The sequence below is a fragment of the Cucumis melo genome, chromosome 5 (assembly GCF_025177605.1).
Source record: "Cucumis melo cultivar AY chromosome 5, USDA_Cmelo_AY_1.0, whole genome shotgun sequence".
Classification (NCBI taxonomy): domain Eukaryota; kingdom Viridiplantae; phylum Streptophyta; class Magnoliopsida; order Cucurbitales; family Cucurbitaceae; genus Cucumis; species Cucumis melo.
The window spans coordinates 5,034,445-5,056,079 of NC_066861.1; the positions used below are offsets into that span (position 1 = coordinate 5,034,445).

A 21,635-nucleotide genomic window follows, 5' to 3' on the forward strand; every position below is an offset into this window, starting at 1 on the left:
CCTTTGTTTTGGAAGTATTTTGTTTGATAGTGCAATTTTAAGAATAATAAAGTAAGTATATAACGAAGTTTTTAAGAAGTATAAATACAACAAATAGATTTTGTGATAGATTTATATTATTGATAGATCAATATAATTTTTAAATTTCAGTGATAGACTTTTATCATTGATAGACTTTGAAAAATTGTCTATATTTGCAATTTTTAAAATTGTTATTGTATTAGTTAATATTTTGAATTTAATTGCTATATTTACAACTAACCTTAATTTTTCCCTCTTCAGCCTTAGAGTTCAACTCTAAATGTATAAGGATCATTTTTTAACTTTATGATGAAATCACTCTTTTCAAGACCATAACTCAAGTCCTAATTCATTATAACACTTAAAAAAGAAAAAGCTAAAAGTTTAAATCTCTTTAAAAGAGAGCAATTACAATGTCTAAAATATTGAACATACAATTAAATATTTTTTCCAAATGTAGTAAACTTTATGTCAATGTCTCACATTCTATAATCGGTAGATCACATTTTCAACAGTAGTCTAACAATTATAGAGTGAAGTAGCAATAAAATCAATTTTTTTTAGTTAACATTATAGGGTAGGGGATCAAACTCTAAATCTAAAAGAAGAAGGTCTTGCTAATTACCACTCACCAAACTTCACTTTCACGAGTTTGCACTTATATTAAAATGTTGCTGCTTGCTAATTGCTATTAGCCCTAAAAACGTTACTGGAGGGTAATTACGCTTAAAAAAAAGTGGCATAATTACTTAGGGATATGTCTCAAATTAGATTAGTAATTTGACCTAAAATGAAGATAAATTTTTTTTCATGGCTATCCAAATCAGCCATAAGAGAGGAAAATATAAAACGAATCAAATATGGAAAATCCATTAGCGCGGTTCGATGAGCACTTGTCTTAAACTTCCAAATTTCTCAGCACCGGTGAAGAAGGAGGAGTTTGATTTGCATGAATGAACTCAGGTAACCTTCCGAATTCAACCTCCACATTTCTTCATCTTAACCAGATGCTTTACATTTGCTTCCGTTACTACTTAGAGTGAAGCAATTATGGAAATGGGAAGAGTAGGAAACTTGTTTTGATTAATTTGAGTAGTCCTAGCCTTTGCAAGTGGATGATCGACTTTCAGTTTGTACCAATGATTCTGAAAACGTGATTATTAGGGAAATTGGAAGCTTAAGGATTAGTACAGTCTTTATTTGCGGTAGGTTCTGAATCATTTGTGGTCGAGTGTAATAGTCATTAGAAATATATTCGCGAATTAACTGTGTTTCGAAGATTGTGTTCGTTGAGGAGGTAAAGCAGATAAAAGAAACATAGATTTTTGGTGGTGGATGTGAATTGATTTTCCTTATTGGTTGTCTTGAAGCGTAACCAACTATTTTTGTAATTGTTCCCTCTCCTTAGCTGCAACCAACTTGAGAGTTCTTCTTTTGTAATCTGATTTGGGTTTCAGGTGGAATAGTTCATTACATACTCACCCCATTTTGACAGTGTCAATATGCTTTTTCTCATATCTCATAGGAAGAAAAGAAAATGCATGAAGCTAAGGGTTCTAATGTTGGTGACCACCTATTTAAAATATTAATCAATCAGTTTAATTTCATGGGAATCTTGAAGCGTTATTTGATTGTCTCATAGAACTAGCCATAAAACGTTTGAACAAATACAAACAGAGACAGTTATTTAAAATTTAAAAGCAAAAAAGCTAGGTTATGGCTGTTTAATATTTGTAATCCAGTGCAATTTTTTATATCGGATTTTGAAAGTATATCTACAGCTAGGATGCTGCTTGCTTTACATGGCTATGACTCCCTACTTTCTTGGTATCATGAATGAAAGCGAAGAGCTAGATGAAAGTTATGCTTTCAATTGTTTGTCTGTTTTGTTTTGCTTTGAGTTATGTATTATCTAGTTTTTGTTTTTGTTTTTGTTCTTTTGTTTTGGCTTGAGTTATGTATTATCTAGTTTTTCAAGTTGCAAGTTTTTTCCTACAGGTGCCTGCTATTTTGTGAAATGATATTGGCAAGAAAGTTACCTTTTGAAGTTGGGCAACTGGTAGAATCCCGTTGCTTTCTCATTGGTTATCGGGGTGCTTGGTTCCGATGTAAGGTAGAATTGTATTTTCACTTGAAAAGGCTAATTATTGAAGCTGTTTGTGTTGACTCGACGAGCATTATTTACCTTCAAGATCTCTTTTCATCCATATGTTCAAATACTTTTAGCCTTCAAAATTTCCATTTGCTTTGTATAATTCGTAGCAGTCCGTAGTGATATGCATGGATAAATATTTGATTGTTTTCTGGAAGTTTTCAACACTCTATTGTAGGAACAAATACCTTGGGTCTTGAAGATCGAGAAAGTTAAATAATATCTATGCAACTTAACATCATGTACATGGGGTGTTTGTAAAGTAAAACAAGCACTGAAGATTGGGTTGTTGTATGGTTAAAGTTGTATTTAGTTATACATATTGACAAATTTCTGGATTTTGTTTCTGCATAGTCTGTAAGTCTAGGTTGGATTACTTTCCTAAAGGATTAATGCTTGAGAAAAAGAGTGAACATACCTCTAGGCTTTCACCTATGTATATAAAGATGGTTCTGCTTTCAGTAGTTAATTGGTTTATAGTACTTCATTGTTTCTCTTTCTAATTATTTGCCAATCAATGAAGTATAAAGTCCACTCTCCAGTAACTGATGAGGATGAAATAGATAAAAAAGCTGAAACCTACTTTGTAGTTCCATCAGCTCCGGTATTATTATTATCGCTTTGTAATTAAACGACTGAAAATTTTGTGCTTTACCATAATAAAAAACGAGTCTTATTCCTAGAGGCTTCAGAATTTTCATTGAAAATGCTGATTGACGAACCCCTAGGTCATTGGTTCAAAGTGTCTTGGATCACCTACTCTAGACTAGATTAATTCTTGAAATGTGTGTTATGCAAAACCAGTGGGGAGTCTTTATCTCTTCCCCTGCTCTGTAACTTCAGTAGTAGAGTTTGGGAATCTTGAAAATTTGTACGGCCTTAAGTGGTCTAGACCTTGATGCTTAGATGATTGGCTGGTGAGTCCCTCAATAGTTGGGGGCTTAGAGATACAGCAAGGGTGTTATGGTCAAACATGGCTAAAGCTATTTTATAGTTAATTTGGAAGGAAAACAATGACAGAAACCTTACAATCCTTTTGTTTATGTTCAAACTGATGAAGTGGTTTCCCGTTTCTTATCAACAAAAGAAAAAAAAAGTTTTCAGTACTATAGTATCTTTGAGCATGGTTTCTTGTTTTAAATATCAAGCAAGCATAGAAAGGTTAATAGAAGATTTCTGATAGGCCCTAAAACAAGAAACACATGCTGGTGGTCAATTATGCGAAGAAAGGGGATACAAAGCGAGGAATTTTGAGTGCTTAGTCTCTCCTTAGGCATTAGCACCATATAAATTCATTTTGGGTCTGTTTAATAACGATTTTGCCATTGGTATTCTATTTCTTTTGAAAATTATGCCTAATTCCTCATAAATTTTTTTATATGAATTTCACTTCCTTAAAGAAATATTTTCAATTCTTTTTAAATTCAACAAATAAAAACAACTTAACAAGTTTTTAAATGTAGTTTATCTTTATTATTATTATTATTTTATTAAACTTGGCTAGGATTTTGAAAACATTTTTAGAAAGTATATTCTTGGCTGAACAAAGAACCTCATAAGTGGAAGTTATTTGTGAGCTTAACTTTCAAAAACTAAAAACCAAATAATTAGCAAATGAGCCTTTAAAATTTACATCCTTTTTTTCTACCCTTACCCAAGTTTTAGGTCTATATAGCCATATCAAATCCCCTACATCCGCCAATAGTCTTGGCCAGCAACTATCCAATACCCTCCTCAATCCATCTAAAGTTTTCCCTCTTACAGAATGCATCACAACCTGTATATTGTAGTTCTAGATAGATTTCAATCAATACCTTTTTCTGAAGTTTCAGCTTGTGGCCACAAGATATAAATGAAAGACTGGCATTACTTCATTGATGAATAAAATAATCTTGCATGTAAACTATTTTGTTGCTTAAGGAGTCATACGACAAGCACAATTGGGTTGTGACTCAAGGCAGAGTATGTACAGTTGCAATATCTTGTACTGAATGACCAAAAACAAGAAATAAATCAAGTTTTAATTGCTAGCTAAGATATATTTCTGGTATGAATGCACTATCTTTGTTAACTCTTTGCACATTTTCTACCAGATAAAGGACATTGGCTGGAGAATGGGGAGTCTGTCATATGAATTGGAGTTTGTGGACTTTCCTGACGAAGGTATAACTTATCTTCATTATTTGTCCTAGGTCTTCCTTTTTTTGTCCTTTTCTCTCTCTCTTGTCCTAGGTTTCCCTTTCTTACTCAAGGTCTTCTAGATTTTCATCATGGAGCATGACTATTATTTTTCATTGATTTTACTACTAAGATTAAGTGAATGATATCGCGATGAAAAATCCCTTGATTTTGACTACGCTTGCCAGATTTAAGAATACTGTAGTGATTGATTATAAATGCATTACTAGAACTTTCATTTGTAGTATAGGTGTATTTTAATCTCCAAATGGTGAGATCACAAATAGCTGATGGGAACACATAGTTTTGAAAATTGGAAGCCTGAGATATGTTCTTGGTGTATTGAGATTCATTATAAAGCATTTTAGATCTGTTTTAAGACGAGACTGCCTTTTCTTAGACTAACAATTTGAGTTGATTGGGAACTGCTTTGAGAATTCCATATGTATTTTAGTCGTATGATTACACCCTGGTGACCGGTGGGTTTCTATTCAGTACTTGGTAGTTGAAGACTTGTGGAATATTTACCAGCAGTATGTCAAAATTGGTTTTGAACCCACTTTCTTTTGGTTGAGTGTGAAGGCTTTTGTTAATCAATGCATGTGGCAGAAATTTCTATTATAATAAATATTTTAGCCTGTAGTCATGTAATTATTGAATTCCAGTTTTTAGGACATTACAATATTCACTGTTAGACTTATCTCTTATTTCAGAATTAAAATGGACAAAGCCATTTCAAAAACCACCTGCAGCCTTTGGTATCCCATCAACTGGGCCAAAAGGGCAGTTGATGGTGCGTCCTCAGTTTCCACAAGTTTATCGTGAAAAACAATTATCTGATGTTTGTACCAATTCTCAGCTAGAGGTGACTGTTGTTGTGAATGATGTCTGGAAGGTTGGGGATTTAGTTGATTGGTGGAAGGATAATTGTTATTGGTCTGGCAAAATAATTGCCATATTGGGTGATGAGGAGGTCAAGGTAATTTTATTTACCTACTCGCTTAGACTTAGACTCTCTGTTCATTGCTAACTTATTTCTTATTAACTTAACCATGGTTGATATGGTGCAATTTCTAACCAAACACTCAATTTAGTTGTGACTAGAGATGTCTTTTTTCCCAAAATTTTTGCTGCCCAGTTGTTGAAGATACATATGTTACCTACCTTTTCTATGCTTGCTAGTTGGTATAGAATTATATTTACAGTCTGTTATTAAGACCGACTATTTGATTTGTTTTCACTTTCTTACTATCTGGTATGAATTTTTATTAGTGTTTAACCTCATGTGGTACTTTTAAAGGATGACTGAATATTTTTCCGTTTGTGCTATTCTGTTCTATAGGTAGAGCTGCTCCCGCCACCATTTGGTGAAGGATTGGCTTATCGTGCCTCCTCCAAGGATTTGCGGCCATCCTTAGACTGGTCTCCTGAATCTGGTTGGATGGTCCCTAATATGAAGGTGCCATTCTTTCAACCGTTCTATTTAATATTGATCCTGTTGGTAACTTGAGGCTGTTGTGGGTAGGAATTGGGATTTTTATTTTCTTATTTGTTTATTATTATTTCCTTTTAATCTCAAGGGCTTACTTATGAACCATTGGGTTGAAAACTTTATAAAAGAGAGCTTGTTTTGTCTCTGTAATCTGGGGTAGAGGCATGCTAAATCTCTGGTGGGTTAGTTGGAAGATGGACCTATGATCTGAAGACTAATTTTGGCCAGTATGTCAATTATGTTGCATTTTTTATACGATATTAAAAATGCTGCAACATCTTAAAATCCTACTGAACTGGAATCAGGAACCTTTGGGTATGTGAACCTCTAATTCAACTAAACTCTCCAATTTGATTCAATTTTAACCTTAAATATTAGGGTAGATACTTCCTATTTGACACGTAGAAAGCAATAAAATTACATATAAAAACTATTGGTAAAAATATGAACAAAAATCCAATGACCTTAGAGGTTCTTATCAATTTTAATATGTTTACATTTCTCTCTGACATCATTCAGATATGTTAGACCTCTTTTTGGAGTCGTTCTCTCAGTACTAAGGTACTTGTAATTCCTTTGTGGTTTTAGATGAATGGAAGTACTCAATGTGCTCGGGTGATCAACAATGGAAGTGTAGGTAAGAGCCGCATTAACAATATGAATCACTTCTAAGAATGTATGAATTATTATAATATAAAGTTACTGGCGGATTTTTGTAAATGTAAAAATTGCTTCTTACGAGAGTAATAAGCTATTTTGATATACATATACATGTATATGTTGGATTGTATCAGTATGGTTTCTTTGGTGGTGATTTACAGATTTGGGAGCCCAGAACGTGAGTGTGGGATATGAAAGTGAGCCTCCAGCTGGAAAATCAAGTCCGTCATTAGCATTACAGACTAGTCCAATGCAGCCGTCAAGAGGGTTGAAGCGATCGCTCAGCAACAAGGCATCAAATGAGAAACACGAACACACTGAGTCAAACCGTGTAAATTGTACGTTGGAGAATGACTCGAGTTTTCCAGCTGTAAAGCTAGATGCAGCAACTGAAGTTGGAGGAACAAGAAGTGATGTGGTTGGATGTAATGATGGTCAGTTTGTAGAGACAACGGTGCCCGATGTCAGTTTGAATTCGACGAGCCATGGTTCATTAGAAGATGCTATTTTGGACTTGGAAGAGCTGATAAACAGGATTAAATGGATCAAACAAATTTTAGATGGTGGAATGGGTTTGCCAAATGATTCAGAATCTTCATGGGAATTTGTGGAACACCGATCCTCATCTACACCAAAATGAAGGCATATCCCAAAGCCGGTATTTTTTATTTTATTACATCAGCACTCCGTTGATTGAATGGTTTAAAAAGCTTAGGCTTTAACTCGGAATTGCAACATTATCTTTAGTATATGGTGGAATTTTTATTTGTTTATTTTTATTAATATTTAAATTGAACCAAATTTAACTCACCATAAGAATCCATCTTTCAATTTTTTTTTTCTTTTTTACCGGATTTCGAAATCCTGAAATTTTAGTGATAAGTATAATGCGTCTAAAATAGATCAATTCTTTTCTAGGAAAAAAAAAAATTAATAATGGACCATATAGAAAAATGTACTTCAAGATTTACAGATATAATCGGTAATATTTTGTTATGTTTATAAAATAATGTTTGTAAATATTTTATGTGGTTGTCATATAAAATAAATTGGGATATACCATATAAAATAAATTGGGATATTTTCAAAAAAATATATAATATAAACGGAGAAAGTTTATAGATCTACAACGAAAAATTTCAAAAATATCCTGTCAATTACGTCGTCTACAATATAAGTAATATATTTGTTACACAATAGTTTATATCATTTAGATTTGATTTTATTTTTTCGATCGTTTAGATTTGACTTTATTCTTTCAATAGTTTTTAAAATTTTACAAATGGTTTTTTTTTTTCAATTTTGGTATATGATCATTTAGATATGACTAGATAAATTTTTCAAGATTCTTTGGTACACGATCGTTTAGGTTTGGCTAGACGTTTTTTTTTGTACATGATCATTTAAATTTGTCTACACGATCATTTATTTTTTTACATGATCGGGTTACTCCAATGTAAACATTTTTTAAAAATTCTTTATACACGATCCTTTATATTCTTTATATACGATCCTTTAAATTCTTTATACATAATCCTTTAAATTTTTTATACACGATCCTTTAAATTTGACTATTTTTTGTACAAAGTTTTTTTTTCAAGATTATTTTTACACAATCTAAATCTAAACGATTTTTTTTCAAGTCTACACGATCTGAATAACCAAACAACAGTTTGGAGAAAAAAAAGGAAAAGAAGAAAGAGGATGGGAAAAAATCGCAAGGACAAGAAAGACAGAAGGACAAACATGAAATATTTAAAAAATGGCTACCTTCATTAGTTTTGTTAAATATTTTATTGGTTTGTTATATTTATAAAAATTTTCTAAATAAATTTTAGTTAATAATTTTCTCAATTAAAATTTTCATAAGTGATTCCATTTGAGTCCATTAAATTTCTTATTAAAAAATTGATGATACATAACTTTTGCTTGTAAATGAATCTACATATATTGATTAACGTAGCTTACAAAGAAACGTAAGAATTACATTGATAGTGATGGTTTTTCCTAGGTACTTTTGTAGGATTTTAAGAGAAAGAATGATTTTGATTGAAGTGGATTAGTGTTTATCAATTTGTTTGTCATTGATAAGTTACAAAATTTTACTATATTTTATAAATATTTTGATTTATTTTGCTATATTTGAAAAAAAACATTCTTTTGGTGAGTAAGAATAATTAATATTAGAGTAAATTGTAAAAAGTCATTCTATAATGGTAGTTGCAATTATATTCTTAAACTTTCAAAATTAAAAATTAAGCTCTCAAACTTATTTAAATTTTATACTTGAATCCTCAAACTTGTATAATTGAGTAAGTTATACTTATTTGCATCATTTGGAATTTAATTTTCATAATTTGCAAATCTAATTTTTATGATGGTGTAATTGCTACTATTGAAAGACAGGTATAATTACAATAAATATTTTATGGGTGATTTTTGGAATTTGCCCATAATATTATTAATTATTGAGTAATAGATGGGGCGTTTGCAAAAATAGCAAAAAAGAAAAAAAATTTATGATAATAAGACCCATGTCACTTAATTTCTAAATTGCAAAAGTGCAAATTTAAAAGTGGATATAGCTCTTTGATAGTCGTTTGATATATCTTATTACTTGTTTTATATTTATAATATGAAGAAAAAAGAGGTACCATCTCTAAATTTTGTTGTTATATGATGCAATTATCTTAATAGATTTAGTTTTAGTTTAATAAATAATGTTGAAGTTGGAATTGTGTATATATAAAAACCACAATTGACAACATAAATTTTCTACAAATAAAAAAAGAATGACGCGTTTCTCCCTCCATACACTCACACTCCTCCGCTACACCGCTAGCTTTCAATCGATTTCACATCTTCATCCACTTCACGCTGGTTCTGCTCCTTCTCTACTACTAGACTGACACTCTCCTCCGCCGCAACCACTTCTTCTCTCCCCTTCTTTGTGTAGAAAATCATGTGTATTTTGGAAGAAATATTTTCTACTCGGTACAACAACTTTCTATTTATACAAAGGGTTTCCCTACAATATAGGGAAATAATAAATAAAGAATATATGCACAATTTGTTTTACATTTATAGATGGACCAATATGATTGCTGAGATGGATGACTTGTTGGCAACTTGGTTTTTCCAGTTGCACTACAAGAATTTTGGCCTTTAATGTCGGTTTAAAACCGACATTAAAGGCCTTTAATGTCACTTGGCAACCGACATCTTTGTGAGCGTTATTAAAGGTCTTTAATGTCGGTTGGGCTTTAATGTCGGTTTAAAAACGACATTAAAGGCCTCTTTAATATCGGTTTAAAAACGACATTAAAGGCCTTTAATGTCAGTTTTCAACCGACATCTTTGATGGTGTTATTGAAGCCCTTTAATGTCGGTTGGGCTTTAATGTCGGTTTAAAAACGACATTAAAGCCCTCTTTAATGTCGGTTTGTCAGTTTTCAACCGACATCTTTGATAGTGTTATTGAAGCTCTTTAATGTCGGTTGAACTCTGATATGTCGGTTTAAAACCGACATTAAAGCCTAGTTTTTTTATTCATTTTTACAAATTTATTTTTATTTAATTGTTACATTATTGTCCTATAGACCGACATTGGGTCAATGTAGATAAATATGTTTTTCACACGCCAACAAATCAATGAAATTCATATTATGTTAGAAACTATAACATTTGTCTTTTACATTTGAATACACAAAATAAAATATTAATATTATGTTTATATATACATTCTACAATAGTACATGAAAAAAGATTCTAATACAAGAATTAAATAATTAAAAATCCTAAATGCCTTCTCAGTCTTCAATTTTCAACGGTCGCTTGACCATTTCTACACAATCGCTTAGCTTTCAACCCGATATCACTTCAATTATCTACAAACAATATCCAAATAAACCATTTATATGAATAACAAAGCTGTTTGAAGTACTGAAATTGCAGAAAATGATGAAAAGTTCTTAATATTGCCCACCAAATGAATAATCAACATTTTTTTACATAACATTATTATGAAAACCAATATCAATCTATAAAGAAATAAGCAACATCAACACAATAAGCTGAAAAGTAAAGCTTATTGTAGTCCAACGTAAGCATAAGTAGCGCAAAGAAAAAATGTCCCTTACGTCACCAATGGAATTTCATTCCAAGTAAACATAAACATCATTAAAAATTAACTAAAATAATAAATAATAAACAAAACTAGAGAAAGAGAGGAAGAATCACACAACTTACCAATAATCCCACCACCTGCTGTTTCGCCAGCAAGACTACCATTTCCACTACCACTGCCAAGTTCACAAGGGAGATTAGGATCACCATACGCAACACCTCCATTAATGAAGGTGCCATTATAGTATCCATCACCACCTTTCCCACCATGTCCACCACCTGTACCAAGACCATTTGCAAAAATTCATCCTCTACCCACTCCACCGGTGCAGCCTGCACAACCAAGTACAAAACATGGTGAGTTGCAATAATGGAAAATTTTCCTCTTATGAATAACCAAACTTTCATCAAGAAAAGATGGAGGCAATCACATACAATAACGAAAACCCACAAAGGATGCAAGATAAAACTAAGATACCAATTTAAATGGAAAAAAAAGAAGAAGAAGAAAAACGATACATAGCCGAAGCACAACAGAAAACTTTAATTTATCTACAATAGTGTAATGTAATATGTTCAACCTTCAGTTGAGATGAAGCTACGGTATATTAACAATTTTTCATTAAAACTACTTGAACCTGCCAGGTAAGAACAAAATAATTGGAAGAAAAATGCATACCAAGACCAGAAGCACTAATTGCACCAGATAGGTAAAAATAAAAATACTTACTCGGTTTCGCTCAGATAAGTGGAGAGCTCAATTTTTGAAGCAACAATATTGTGTATAACCCAATAAGTAACTAATGGAATTAGACGAAGAGCAGCAGGTAATTCAGGTCCTATAAAGAAATTTATTTTCTTTAATTTTTTCCTTTTTTTTTTCTTTCCTTCTTTCCCTCTTTTCAATCCTAAAATCCCACAGAAACTGAAATTGTAAGTATAGTCAGGTATGTATATCACTCCTAAACTCATCAGCAATGCACTTCCTTTCTATTTTTCTTCCCGTTCTTTTTTTCCTTCATTGTCTGTCACAGTTCAACTAACGGTTTCCATTGGAAAAGGATTTCATCATTTGAATGAAAGAAGATCAAGATCCCACCAAACCTTTTTAGCGAGCATAGTAAATAATTGTGATGAACAACACCGCGGAAGCAAATCCAGCAACAATGACAACCTGCACATAATGAAAACAAGATGATTGTTGTAAGCACTAGATCGGAGTCTCAGTTTCCTGCATTTCAAGTCAGAAATCAAAGTCGAGTCCTTTAGCATACCCATTTAAACATGTATCCATGATCGTCATTCCAAGTGTAAGGAATGTTCATGCCGAATATTGCACTCACCAAAGAATAGATAGACAAACAAACAGTACCAGAACTTAAAAAGAGCTCCAACTGCAGATCAAGAGAGCCAGCAAAATTTAAGAACTTTTAATAAACAAGAATCTTGCGTTTTTTGTTACCTGGATATTAATATAATCTTCTGTGTCATCAATATATTCTCGCAGCTGCAAATTATTTAAAACAACTAAAAATCATAAATTAGAATAAAACATGACCAAATATGCCCTTGGATTAAAGACAATCGTACTTTGTAAGAGGTTATTAGTCCAACATAGTAATATTTTACTGGAAAATTAGGCCAGTAAGATGTTCTTCATATAGTTTATGGATTAAAAATCCAGATAAAGAGGTAGAGTAAGATGATCGTGAGTGAATAATAAATTTGATAAGCAGAAGTTAAGGGTGTGTTTCAATCTGATCCAACAAAAATTTTAAAAAAATATTAATCTAAAACCCCTTCTCAGCGATGACAAAATTTTTGTTTTTAGCATAAATTAATCCTAAGTCATTAAGAAATCTCTTCCTGTCACACACACTATTAATATAGCAAAGTATTACGGAACTCCTTACATTTTGTTCAAGTAGCTCTTTTCATAAATTAGATAAGCAGGGAACAGGTGAACTTACTGTAGTTAATTTGTTCAATGTACCATCAATTTGCATAAAGTAAGCCTGCAACAAAGAAACTTCCATTATAAACCTTCATGAAAATTGAAAAACCAGAAACTATATGTATTATTACCTCCAGCAGCATTTCAAGTTCCTCGATGTCATCCTCGTCCCCACGTACAGTTGCAACACTTGCTCTGCTTGCTCTCGAGATCTTTGAACCAATGGTAGGAGAGGCGAGAAACCAATTGGCAGGACCAGAACCACTTACAGGAGAAGATGAGCTCATCTTTCTTGACAAGTAAAGGTCTGCCATATCATCGTCGTCGTCCAGTAATTGTTCGAGCTCATCTCTTACCTGTATTGAAAGGAAAGATTGGAGCCACAAATCAAAAAGTTATAATTATGCGTATCATAACAATTGCTGAAAGTGATTATAAATATGATTAGACAAAGAAATCCAATGGGGAGGAAAACTTGAATAATTAAGGGAAAAAGAGATTATGAAAGGGTGTCAAGATATTCTCCATTCTAACCAATTCAATTTTATTCAAGTTCATGATAAAATCATAGGAAATGAGACAAATGATATTCTATAATGCAGCAATCTGCTTTTTCCAAATAGATTGGACAAAAGTTTCTACACCGTGTGATATGTGAAAAGTTGCACGTACCTTTTGAACCCTCGCAGTCAACCTGGTCATTGCACTCTTCAACTTACGAACTCTGTCCAAGTTGCGGGAACTAATCTACAGACTCAAAGAAAAACAAAGCAAAAAGGACGAATAAGGCATGAGGTCATACAGCAAAAACAGAACAAATAGATACGTCGTTTTGTAGTGAAAGGATTATGGTAGAAACTAGGAAGGTCACTTGGGCCATATTAGTCAGTTGCTGGTAAAATTGTTGGAATGTGAGATACGTTTTTTAGTGTCCCCTGGAGTCTTATAAATAGGGAGGGTTAGAAGTGTTCAAGGCAGGCATATTTTGAGATCAACATTACATTCCAGTCCCTAATTTCTTAATTTTCAATCTCATCCTCTTACTCCTAATTAAATAATCCTCTCCCTATTTATTAGTGTTCAATAGTAAACAAACAATCAGAAATGCTTTATAGTATTTAACATAGAAAGCAAAGAACATACAGGAGTATGGTGACTCAAATGAAAGATAATTTACAGTGAAATGTGATTAGATGGTATCCACAAATCGCATAGTCATAGGAATATGTAAATATCAGATGATATAGTTACCAGATGGATTCCATAACTTAACAATATGATCTCATGGAATTATCAGAAAGTTTGTGCATTTCAAAAGTTGTAGCCGAGAGGAAAACCAAAACATAGAAGCTGTAAGAGATACCAAAATGAGATGAGAAAATAATTATTCACCTTGGCAGTAAGCTCATCCAAGGCAGGATAAGCAGCAGTCTCCAGTTCAGTTGTCCGTGCAGCAAGAAAACTACATATAGCTTCCGTATATCTGCATTTTCACAAACATGCGAAGGGCCCCGTATATCTGCCATATCAATGATAGCTCAGTTTTTCACATTTAAAAAAAATGATATATACATCTGTTTATTAACGGAAAAAGAAAAATAATTGACAAACATAACTCAGGCTCTGTAATCCACAATAACCAAGTACCAACCAATCAAAAACAAAGAAAATATGAAATTTTTTAGCCTATTGAAGTAGTAATGGGGACCGAAGAAAAGGATTAAAAACATCAAAATGCCCCAAAAAGTCGTTTTTCAGGCAAGCAACCTTAAAATCATCCACACAGTCTCACTAATACCAAAAAAAGTAAAAAGAAAAAGCGAGCCACAAATACCTGAGCAGCCCTATAAGCCAGCATAGTATCCTCAGCAGCAGTTTTTCTCTCATCTCCAACCTTAAACTCCGCCAAATACCTATGGTAATCCCCTTTCATCTTCAAGTAGAAGACCTTAGACTCACTAGCAGAGGCAGATGGAATAAGATTCGAGTCCAAAAGCTGCAAAATACTCGCGTAGACATCGGAAAGCTCAGACTCAACCTTTGATCTATAATCCTTAACAAGAACAACATGCTCTTCATTCTTACGACTCTCTTCCTTTTGCTCGATGGAAGAAACAATCCGCCAAGCAGCTCGAAGTGAGCCAATCACGTTCTTGTAAGCGACAGAGAGAAGATTTCGCTCCTCAACAGAAAGCTCAGAGCCAGGTGTTGAACCAAGAAATGTTGAACCAAGAAGAGAGGGGAGAAAGTGATGAGATTGAGAAAGGAAGAAAGGGAAGAAATGTTGAGAGAAAACCTTCTTTCGTAGGGTTTGGTAGAGAAGAAAGGAGAAAATAGTAAAGTCTAGGGTTTGGTAGAGAAGAAAGGAGAAAAGAGTAAAGTAAGAGAGATAAAAATTCAACTTTTTACAAAATTAAAAAAATAAAAAATAAAATAAAAAAGACCTTTAATGTCGGTTCTAAAAAACATGATGTTTAATGTCGGTTTTAAACCGACATTAAAGATAAAGCTTTAATGTCGGTTTAAAACCGACATTAAACATCCGCCTTTTAAAAACCGACATTAAAGCTTATTTTTCATTTTTTCCACCCGACATTAAAGACCAGATTTCTTCTAGTGTTGGCTGATGTGTACTGACAACATGACATTTCTTCCTAACACCCCCCTTAGACGAGAAGGTAAATCAAGCAACCCGAGTTCGATGCGTAAACATTGAAATTGAGAATGAGTGAGCGATTTCATTAATCAATAAACTAGTTGATCAAAAGATAGAATATAACGAACTTCAAGTGCACCATGAAGGACTTGGTCTCTAACAAAGTGAATATCGATCTCGATATGTTTGGTTATAACATGAAATACAGGATTTGCTGCAAGAGCCCCAACACTTAAATTGTCACACCACATAGAATTTGTGTAGCATAATTGGAGACATTGAGTTCACAAAGTAGTTGTTTCAGCCAAATTATTTGAGTGGTAGCATGTGCAAGAGCTCTATATTCAGATTCAGTACTCGACCGTGCCACAAGAGTTTGTTTCATCGATGACCAAGAAACCAAATTATTTCCTACAAACACACAATAAGTTACAACATATTTTCAGTCATCAATATTTGAAACCTAGTCAGCATTCGAATTAGCATTAATAGACAGATCAATAGTTGGCTGGAATAAGAGACCAAATTGTTTAGTTCCACTGATATACCAGAGGATTCGTTTGACAGTTTGCCAATGATGATCTGTTGGTTTTTGTAGGAATTGGCTAAGGTGACTAACAGTATACGAAATATCTGGTCTTGTGTTAGTTAAGACATATGAATGGATCTTCTAATGGTGTGCCTTCATTGAAAGATAGATGTTTACCAAGCACACTTGGAGACAGAGTTGGTTTTAAATCGTTGAGTTGAAGTTTATACAGTAAGTCATCAACATATTTGGCTTGATTGATGATAACTCTAGATTCAAGATAATGAACTCGAATTCCAAGAAAATATTGCAAGAAAATTTTTTAAAGCAAATTTTCTGTCCAGAGACTTTATCAGAGTGTCAATCATAGTAGGATTGTTTCCGGTGACGATAACGTCATCGACATAGACCAAAAAGAGCTGGTGTTTTGAAAAATCAACAGAAAGGAGTCTGAAGAGCTTTGAGGGTTGGATAATTTGACAGAATTGTGATAGGTTGAAAATGGGCTATTGGGCAAGTCAATTGGCTAGAGAGTTGTGGACAAGAATTGGGCTGTTGGGTAAGGGAAGAGGATGGAATAAATTGCTTGGAGGGCTGTTGGGTTTGTGAATGTGGTGATGGTTGGTAATATATGTATACAAGGGTTTGGACTAGGGGAAGCCGTGGGCTGGGCATTCGAACGGGTTGAAAAAAATTGATTGGAGTAGAAACTCTTCTTCATTAAATTTTAGGGACGACAAGAAGAATAGTAAAATATAAGGTTTACTTTGGATAAATGTCAATTTTACTTTTAAATTGATAAAATAGCAAAATAGTTAATTTTTAAATAATAAATGGGAGGACTATACCTTAAATGTCCCTACCTAATTGGCAAATTCGATTTCTAAATACAATAGTAATAAAAACCACAAATACTCTATAATTAATACAAACTATGCGCATTCTTGAATATTTTAATTTTCCCCCCAAAAAATAAACCATCTTCTAGAAAACATTACATCTTCTGCATGTAACCACTTCACTTTTCCAAGAAAATCCTAGAATCTTTTTGAACCTTCTCTTTTCCTTCGAAATATAAGATCGCTTTCTCCCTTCCTTTTTGAAACGCTTTCCATCGTCACTAAGATATGTGCAGCCATCTCTATTCTCTCATGTTGCGGTGAATTTTAGGATTGCTTTCCACCAGCCCTTTTAAGATCGCTCTCCACTTAAGATCGCTTTTCACGGCATTCGTTCGTTTGTATTAAATCGACCTTCATCATCTGCTTTTTCAGCCGTATATATACCTAAAAACAGTCAAATAAAACAATTTAGAATTACAATGTGTTTCTAGATTGATCGTGTGTTATTTGTTAAAATACAGAGTATTTGTAGTTTTTATACCTGGGTTGTTTCAGATCAATGCATCCGAAAATGCAGACAACATGACACACGAGTCCTCCGACGTTGTGAATTTGGACAAAGTCTACGTTGGATGCAGTTTATAAATTCTTGAAACGATGATGAAACTGGAACACATACATCAAGGACGCGATAGTTGATATCGGGAGGACTTAATCCATCTACCATTGAATACGGTCTTCACTCTTTGTAAAGCCATCAAAAAAATTCAAAGGGAACACGTTTATTGAGTAGTCCAAAAACTGGTAGATTCTATATAAGAGGGATGTATATTAAATTAAATTATTGTTTCATATATTATATGGACTCCATGGGTTCAATAATGAGTATTTGTTTTTTTTTAATGTAGCTATCACGTTTTAGTTTGATATAGCGGTCAGGTATTAAGAAGATGTGGTAGACTAAAGTAAAGGAAGAAGATGTATATGACATAATCTTATGAATCTAATCTTAGGAAGGCAAAATTAATGATTTTTCATAAATAATTTAGAAAATAAAAATGTTAAAATTTAGAGAATTGTTTCCCATCAAATTTTTTAATTTAGTTTCCCTTAATTCCGGTATTTTTATCCTAGATAATTAATATTTGCATTGTATTTGACATGATTTTACGGAGGGTTGAATTTTGAATTTAAACATAGCTAATTTACCAAAGATAATTATTTGCATTACATTTGCCATGATTTTAGGGAAAGATTGGTATCTACGTGCTAAAAAGTTGAATCTTTTAAATTATTTTTCTTTAATTTCTTAATGTTTATCATAATAATTAATTATTGCATTATCTTTGCCATGATTTTAGAGAGGGATTCAATTTTGAACCTATAATTCCAAAAAGAAAAAAATTGAATATTTGAAATTCTTTTTCGTTAATTTCTTAATTTTTATCCTAATAATTAATTATTGCATTATATAATTTTGAATCTATAATTCAAAAAATAAAAAATTGAATATTTGAAGTTATTTTTCGTTAATTTGTTGATTTTTATCGGAATAATTAGGGGATATTGAAATCAATTGAATATGTTTAGGGATCTCTGAAACAATATAATAATTTTTTGATTTAGTTAATAATTATCATAAGTGGGTGTGTTTACAAATACATTGTATTTGTGATATGTGATATTTTGTTTGATTTTTTGATCTCTATAAATACATTGTATTTGTATATGGATAATTGTAATCTGTTGAGGGGTAATTTCATGAAAAAAAAAAAGGAAAATATTTATGGCAGTTAGTTTTGCCATAAATAAGAAAAAAATACAGTTTGCTATTTTTCTATTTTCTATTCTCATATTTGCTGTTTCTACGGATTCCCCTAAATTTTACATGACGGATATGATAATTTTTTTGGATTGGGTAAGACACTTGAACCCTTTGTGTAATGGGATTGGGCCTAAATATATACATTTTTTCTAAGTGAAATTGGAATTTGTTCGTTTGACACGGTCTTAAGCAGGGAAAACATGCAAACTCTTTTAGATTTGAAAGATTTGGTTTGTGAAGAAATAACAATTCAGTTGGGGATTTACCTTTTAAGACTTAGCTTGCATAGGTAATCCATTAATCAAACATAGTAGTTGTGAGAAAAGCATCCCACCAAAAACTAAGGGGTAGGGTGGCTCAAGCCAATAAAGTGAGGTTGGTTTCTATAGTGTGTCGATGCTTTTTTTCAACATGGCCATTTCAGGCAGATGTATAGGGACAATCCCCATTTCATTGCGAATACGACGAATCTTGATGAATTTGCCACCATTATCAGATTGAAAGGCTTTGATTGTTTTAGTGAACTGTGTTTGCAAATAGGTAACAAAATGTTTGAATGCTTCAAGAGCTACACTTTTTTATTTGAGTGGATAAATCCAACTGTACCTGCTAAAATCATTAACAAAAAGAATGTAATATCGATAGCCATTTGATGATGTAAAAGAAACTGGTCCCCATCAGAGTGGATGAGATCAAAACATTGAGCTGCTCTACTTTGAGAAACATTAAATGGTAAATTGTGTGCTTTACCTAATTGACATGACTCACAAAACATAAAATCTTCATTGTCATTAATAGGCAAGTTACAATCCTTAACTATGAAATTCAAAACTTGCGTTGAGGGGTGACCCAAACGCCTATGCCAAACAGTTTTGGATTCATGACCATTAACTCTTCTAGATAAAAAAATGTTGATGTATTCTTATTTATGTGCTCAAACTGTGGTTTCCTGTCGCAACTTTTCTCCAATTCATCATTGATAGCTACATGCTCGAGGTGATAGAGTCCATCTCTAAAAAGCCCTCTCATTAGAGTTCATTTCATATCCTTTACCATGAAATTCAAGATAGATATTATCATCCAAGGATAACTTAGAAACACTAATTAGATGCTTTGTGATATCACGCACACACAAAATATTTATAAATTTTATGCTATTTTTTCTATTAGTAAAATTTAAATTACTAACATAAGAAATTTCTAACTAATTATTACCATTTCCAACAATAGCATGCTAAATACCTGAGTACTTTGAAGGATTTGACAGGTTCGAGTAGTCGGCTGTCATATGGTTTCTTGCCCCACTTTCAACATAACAGTTAGAATCAATAACAGATTTCGACCTAGCAAAAGGGTTTGCATTATAAGAGGTGACAAAGGCAGCGGGGTTTGAGTTGCCTAGAGTATTATTATTGTGCCTTATGCTCTAGTTCCCAATAAACACCTTATTAAATATGTTATAACATACTAGTGTAAGATGCCCATATTTTCCATATACTTGACCCGTTGGTTTATTTCTTCTTCCTCGACCACGACCATGATTTTCACTGTTATTGAAGCTATTACAACCACGTTGACCATTACCATTTGATCAATTACTATTGTGCGAATATGAGTTCCTAGATCGTTGAGCATCATTATTGGGCATGGTTTTAAACCATATTCACAGTGGCGTTTTGAACAATATTACCTGATTTTTTAGAGTTCTGGTGCTCAAGACATTTCTTAAATAGTAGTAATTCAGACTGCATATCTAACAAAGAGATATTGAGTTTTCCTTGAATAATGGCGATTACTAGGTTGTAGACTTCATCCAACCCCAATAAGACCTGAGAGATTAAGGAACAAAGAGGAATAGGGCTCTCGGCTTGGCCAAGGTTATCCACGTTAGTTTTCATAATTCATAAGTAATCTTCCATCTTAGAATTACCTTTTCTGGTAGTATGAAATGTATGTCGAAAAAAGTCTTTCTCTGCCCTTGATTGCATTCCAAATAATAAGTCTTGTATGGTTTCCCATAGGTCCTTTGTAGTGTTGAACACCATCAGTTGAAGAGTCGTCATTGAGTTGTAAATCTAGCCCAAAAGTAGTAGATCATAGGTAATCCATTGATCAAATTTTGGATTGACCGTTTTTGTTATAGTGGAGCTTGACGATGTTCCACCAGTAGCTTCAACAGCACCTTCAATTTCGGATTGTGATTCACCAGTTGGGTTTATGATAAATTTCAGAGGACAAGGATTTTCTTCTACTAAATGACCTTTGAGTTTATAACTCTTTAGAATGGGAAGGGTAGAGTTTTCCACAACAGATAATTTCCACGATCGAGTTTCACAGAGGGTAGTTGGTTTAATTAGTAATTAGAGGAGGGTTATTGAAATTTGTGGATGAGGATCCGATGAGGGAGATGACGTTGGCCATCACCAAGTAGAAAATCGTGGATTTGCAAACTGGGAGAAATATTTTCTATTCATTGATTTGCGGTGGTATAGTAGCTTTCTATTTATACGTATGGTTTTCCTAAAATATGGGAAATAATAAATAAAGAATGTATGCACAATATGTTTTACATTTACAGATGGACCAATATGATTGGTGGAGAGAGAGATATTTCTTTAACAAGAAGAACCTTCTGGAATTACCAGAGATGGATGACTTGTTGGCAACTTGGTTTTTGTGGTTGGTTGATGTGTACTGACAATATGTTATTTCTCCATAGCACTTTAGTCCTTCCTCACCTTCATCGAACTCTTGTTCTCCTTCATTTGGCTCATGTCCCTGTCCTTTCGATGGTTTCCCATCTCCTACTTTGTCTCGTCGGAGAATCTTCCAGGCGAGGTGGATCTTTCAGGAATCTACATGTTCATTTGCACATCTGATCTTGAAAAAGAGCTCGACGATGGAGGTGAACACGTTTAGACATTTTTGTGTTTGCTAAATTATGTTGGAATATAATTAAGAAGTTGATAAATCTTTAACTATAAAAATGAGTCGCCGTGCAATCCCCAACACATAGGAACTACTTTTCAGTCATTTCAGTTGTTGAAGTATTAGTTACGTGTTCTTAGAACTATATAACTTGTCTATCATATTGTGTTGACCAACTAGTGGAGAACCCTGTAGTGTACTATCAAAGTTCAAAGTTGGCTGTAGGTAACCTTCCTACCCAAATACATGCTGGTAGTTTTAATCGAACTCTAG

At 33.0% G+C, this 21,635-nt stretch overlaps 1 protein-coding gene, 2 long non-coding RNA genes and 1 pseudogene across 3 annotated transcripts; 1 reads left to right on the forward strand and 3 right to left on the reverse strand.

Annotated features, from left to right (window-relative positions):
- Window positions 1–821: 821 nt before the first annotated feature.
- Window positions 822–7,313, forward strand: LOC103502861 (uncharacterized). Its single transcript, XM_008466977.3, has 7 exons — window positions 822–984; window positions 2,020–2,134; window positions 4,267–4,336; window positions 5,065–5,330; window positions 5,694–5,810; window positions 6,432–6,480; window positions 6,665–7,313. Exons 1-7 carry the CDS (start codon window positions 971–973, stop codon window positions 7,141–7,143), a joined length of 1,110 nt encoding a protein of 369 aa, XP_008465199.2. The 5' UTR covers window positions 822–970; the 3' UTR covers window positions 7,144–7,313.
- A 2,901-nt stretch (window positions 7,314–10,214) lies between these two features.
- LOC127149520 (uncharacterized) lies at window positions 10,215–10,813 on the reverse strand. The gene is made up of 2 exons (XR_007821212.1): window positions 10,752–10,813; window positions 10,215–10,390 (listed from the first exon to the last, which is right to left on the reverse strand). It is a non-coding gene; the product is annotated as an uncharacterized LOC127149520 (long non-coding RNA).
- Window positions 10,814–11,503: 690 nt separating this feature from the next.
- On the reverse strand, window positions 11,504–15,623 carry LOC103504285 (magnesium transporter MRS2-I-like; annotated as a pseudogene).
- A 1,064-nt stretch (window positions 15,624–16,687) lies between these two features.
- Window positions 16,688–20,939, reverse strand: LOC127149291 (uncharacterized). The gene is made up of 4 exons (XR_007820721.1): window positions 19,677–20,939; window positions 18,701–19,040; window positions 17,151–17,353; window positions 16,688–17,053 (listed from the first exon to the last, which is right to left on the reverse strand). It is a non-coding gene; the product is annotated as an uncharacterized LOC127149291 (long non-coding RNA).
- Window positions 20,940–21,635: the final 696 nt, after the last annotated feature.